Here is a 2800-nt window from a genome sequence, read left to right on the forward strand (position 1 = left end):
TTTCGTCAGAACCAGGCCCCAGAGTGTAGAGGCACTCAGCAGTTGATGAATTTCATACCTGAATTTGAAAAAAAAAAAAAAGTCAATATATACAAGACAAAACGTAGTAAGATACGACCTTCACAGTGCTTTCAGCACATGAAACAACTAGAGACCCCTCCTGAAATGGATGCACCAAAACAAAAGAAAGAAAGACAAGAAAGGATCACATCCATCGCTAAAGAAGAAAGCGTCAGATTCCAAGAAAACCCCCACATAAGGAGCTCGTTAGGTGCCTGCATTTCACATTAGCGAGGACCACAGCCTTGATAGAAAACAGCTTACAGCGTTGCAACCGACAATCTGTGAACGCCGAGCTTGAGCGTGCTGGATCCTTTGCAACTTTGCATACTCATCTGTTACACTAAACAGGTCAAAAAGGAGAAAAGAAATCGGGCATTAGTCATCCTAAGTACCTGTCGAGGCATGGGTGTCCCGTTCGTCACCGAATCTGAGGAAGCACTTGCTCTCCGGGACTTGCTTTCACCTCTTTGTAAGCTTGAGACTTGACGTTAGTCCCCCGAGATCCCGCAGCTTCACTTGTAGCTGACAAAGCCTGCAAGTTTACACAAAAGCTGTCAATACCAAGCCCATAAACAGTGTCACATACAGCTCGTATCTCCTTTTCATGACTTCTTATTGTCCAGAGATGATTGTCTTCGTCGTCAACGCCAGGATTCCTGAAAGTACAAGGCTATCAACCATTCAACTCAGAAACACGCAAGGAGGAGAGAGAGAGAGAGAGAGAGAGAGAGAGCACACTCTTCCGAGCACACTCTTCTGGTGTTTCTTCTGAGTAAGAAAGGTTGGCATCTGTTCTACGTTTTCCAGAGTTTTCACTTCTCTCTTCTCGCTGTGATGCAAACCCAGCCTTGATGAAGCAAAAGAAGAATAAAAATTGGAAATAAAAACTACTCACAGCGAGCTCCTGGCGTTGCTTCTCCTTCTCCTTCTTCTTCATCACAATATAGTAGAACTTCTGGATGTACTCGGCTGGCAAGACTCAAAACTCCACGCGAGGATTCTGGTTTAACCACTCGGCGATCTCCCACGGGAGTGTCCTCGTCGAGTGGAGCCCAGACGGCAGCTCCAAATTCGCCAAGGAGATGGCCAAGGTCGGGCCTTTCAAGAATCTCGCCGAGGCGATCGAGATGTCGCGGCAGATATGGTGGAATCAGGTGGATGTTCCTGGATGGCTGGAAGCTTTTGGAGCTCATCCAAGGATTGGAGCGCTCAGCAGCAAGTCCACAACAGACTGGTGTGCCGAGGAGCAAGCTACAGCACTGAGCAGTGCAAATGATCGAGCACTCAAGGATCTAGCCGAGTGGAATTGGCTCTACGAATCAAAATTTGGCTTCGTGTTCCTTGTCTGTGCAACTGGAAAGAGTAGCTCGGAAATTTTGCAGCTTCTCAAGGGACGAATCACAAATAGACCCTTGGTTGAGCTCCAAGTTGCTGCAAACGAACAACAAAAGACCACAGAACTACGGTTGTCAAAGCTCGTCTCACAGAACACTGCTCCTGGTGGTGACGAGAACACTTCCAAGTTGAGCCTTTCGGAGCAGAGACTTGATCATGAAAAACCTCTCGGCTCTCCTCTAAGCCACGAAGAATCTGGTGAAGTTTCGTCATTGGCTCACGTCAAGTATCCTATATACAAAATGGGAGAAGACTTTGAGCTCTATCTGGAGATTTTCGAGTGTGCAGCACACAACAACAAAGTGGCAGGGAGAGAGATTATGCATGGCTCTGGAAGGGGAAGCACAATGACTTTTTATGGCCCATCGGAGTGGAGTTGAAGAGGAATCTTGGTAGGAGGCAATTCAACGTGGCCGCTGCCTCGTCAGCTTGGACAGCCTGCTGAACATGCCTTCCTCACGATGAGGGATCGCAAATTCAAGAGGGGCGAGTCCGTGCAACAGTACTGGGCAGCATTGATTCGGGCAGCTAGGATGCTAAACAGTGATGCAGCAACGGCTGAGGGCATGGCAAAGCAGAGGAGACCACTAAGACTACAAGGGGAAACACGTGGAAGCGTCTCCATTTTATCGGGGGGAAGAACCGCTACAGCTGTAGCGGCCAATAACAAGCCCATATAACAAAGTGAGGCAGAACACGTGGAGGGATGACTCGGCAAGGAGATCTGACGTGGTGGGGAGGGGTTTGTTACAGAGGATCAAGGGGCGGATCAGCAGGGGACTTCTTGGGATGCAGCAGGGCAGCGATAAAGGACGTGGCGGGAGCTAGGGCTGGAGGGGGGATTGGCTTGGGAACAGCGTGACGAGCAAGGGCGATCAAGATCTGAGCACAGTAAGGGCTTTGACCTAGTGTGGACTCCAGTAAGCCTCGCCCGGGCTTACGCCCATTTTAGAACCGCTACAACGTACCTGTTCTGTGAGATTAATTCTGGTACACGCGTTTCTCTACAAAAGCAGTTGACCGGGCTTACGCCCATTTTAGAACCGCTACAACGTACCTGTTCTGTGAGATTAATTCTGGTACACGCGTTTCTCTACAAAAGCAGTTGTCGATCGCCTTGACCACTACTTGTTGCCACAAGGCCTGCAAACAACCAAAACCAGCCCAGAAAAGCAAGCCCGTTCTGCGCGGCGGGTGAGCAAGCGCAAGGTGATACGGCTTTCCAGGTGAGCAAGCGCGAGGTGATACGGCTTTCCACGAGACCGCGGTGCCAGGGCGACGGGTGGGCACGATGTGGCAAACGAATCGGGAGGAAGCGGCCAGCTTCCGCGAGGCGGCGGTA

General features: G+C 50.0%; 1 protein-coding gene and 1 long non-coding RNA gene across 4 annotated transcripts; one reads left to right on the forward strand and one right to left on the reverse strand.

Annotated features, from left to right (window-relative positions):
* LOC112350165 lies at positions 1 to 1124 on the reverse strand. Of its 3 annotated transcripts, none has more exons than XR_002993667.1 (6): positions 959 to 1124; positions 650 to 719; positions 456 to 595; positions 325 to 395; positions 119 to 275; positions 1 to 58 (listed from the first exon to the last, which is right to left on the reverse strand). It is a non-coding gene; the product is annotated as an uncharacterized LOC112350165 (long non-coding RNA). The 3 variants fall into 3 exon arrangements; XR_002993668.1 differs by lacking the exon at positions 959 to 1124 and adding an exon at positions 802 to 876; XR_002993666.1 differs by lacking the exon at positions 959 to 1124 and having other exon boundaries at positions 650 to 876.
* A 21-nt stretch (positions 1125 to 1145) lies between these two features.
* On the forward strand, positions 1146 to 1838 carry LOC9657330 (uric acid degradation bifunctional protein TTL). The gene has a single exon (XM_002980769.2). The coding sequence runs from the start codon at positions 1146 to 1148 to the stop codon at positions 1836 to 1838; it is 693 nt and encodes a 230-aa protein (XP_002980815.2).
* The last annotated feature ends 962 nt before the right edge of the window (positions 1839 to 2800 follow it).

This window comes from Selaginella moellendorffii, unplaced genomic scaffold, assembly GCF_000143415.4.
Source record: "Selaginella moellendorffii unplaced genomic scaffold, v1.0 SELMOscaffold_46, whole genome shotgun sequence".
In the NCBI taxonomy this organism is placed as follows: domain Eukaryota; kingdom Viridiplantae; phylum Streptophyta; class Lycopodiopsida; order Selaginellales; family Selaginellaceae; genus Selaginella; species Selaginella moellendorffii.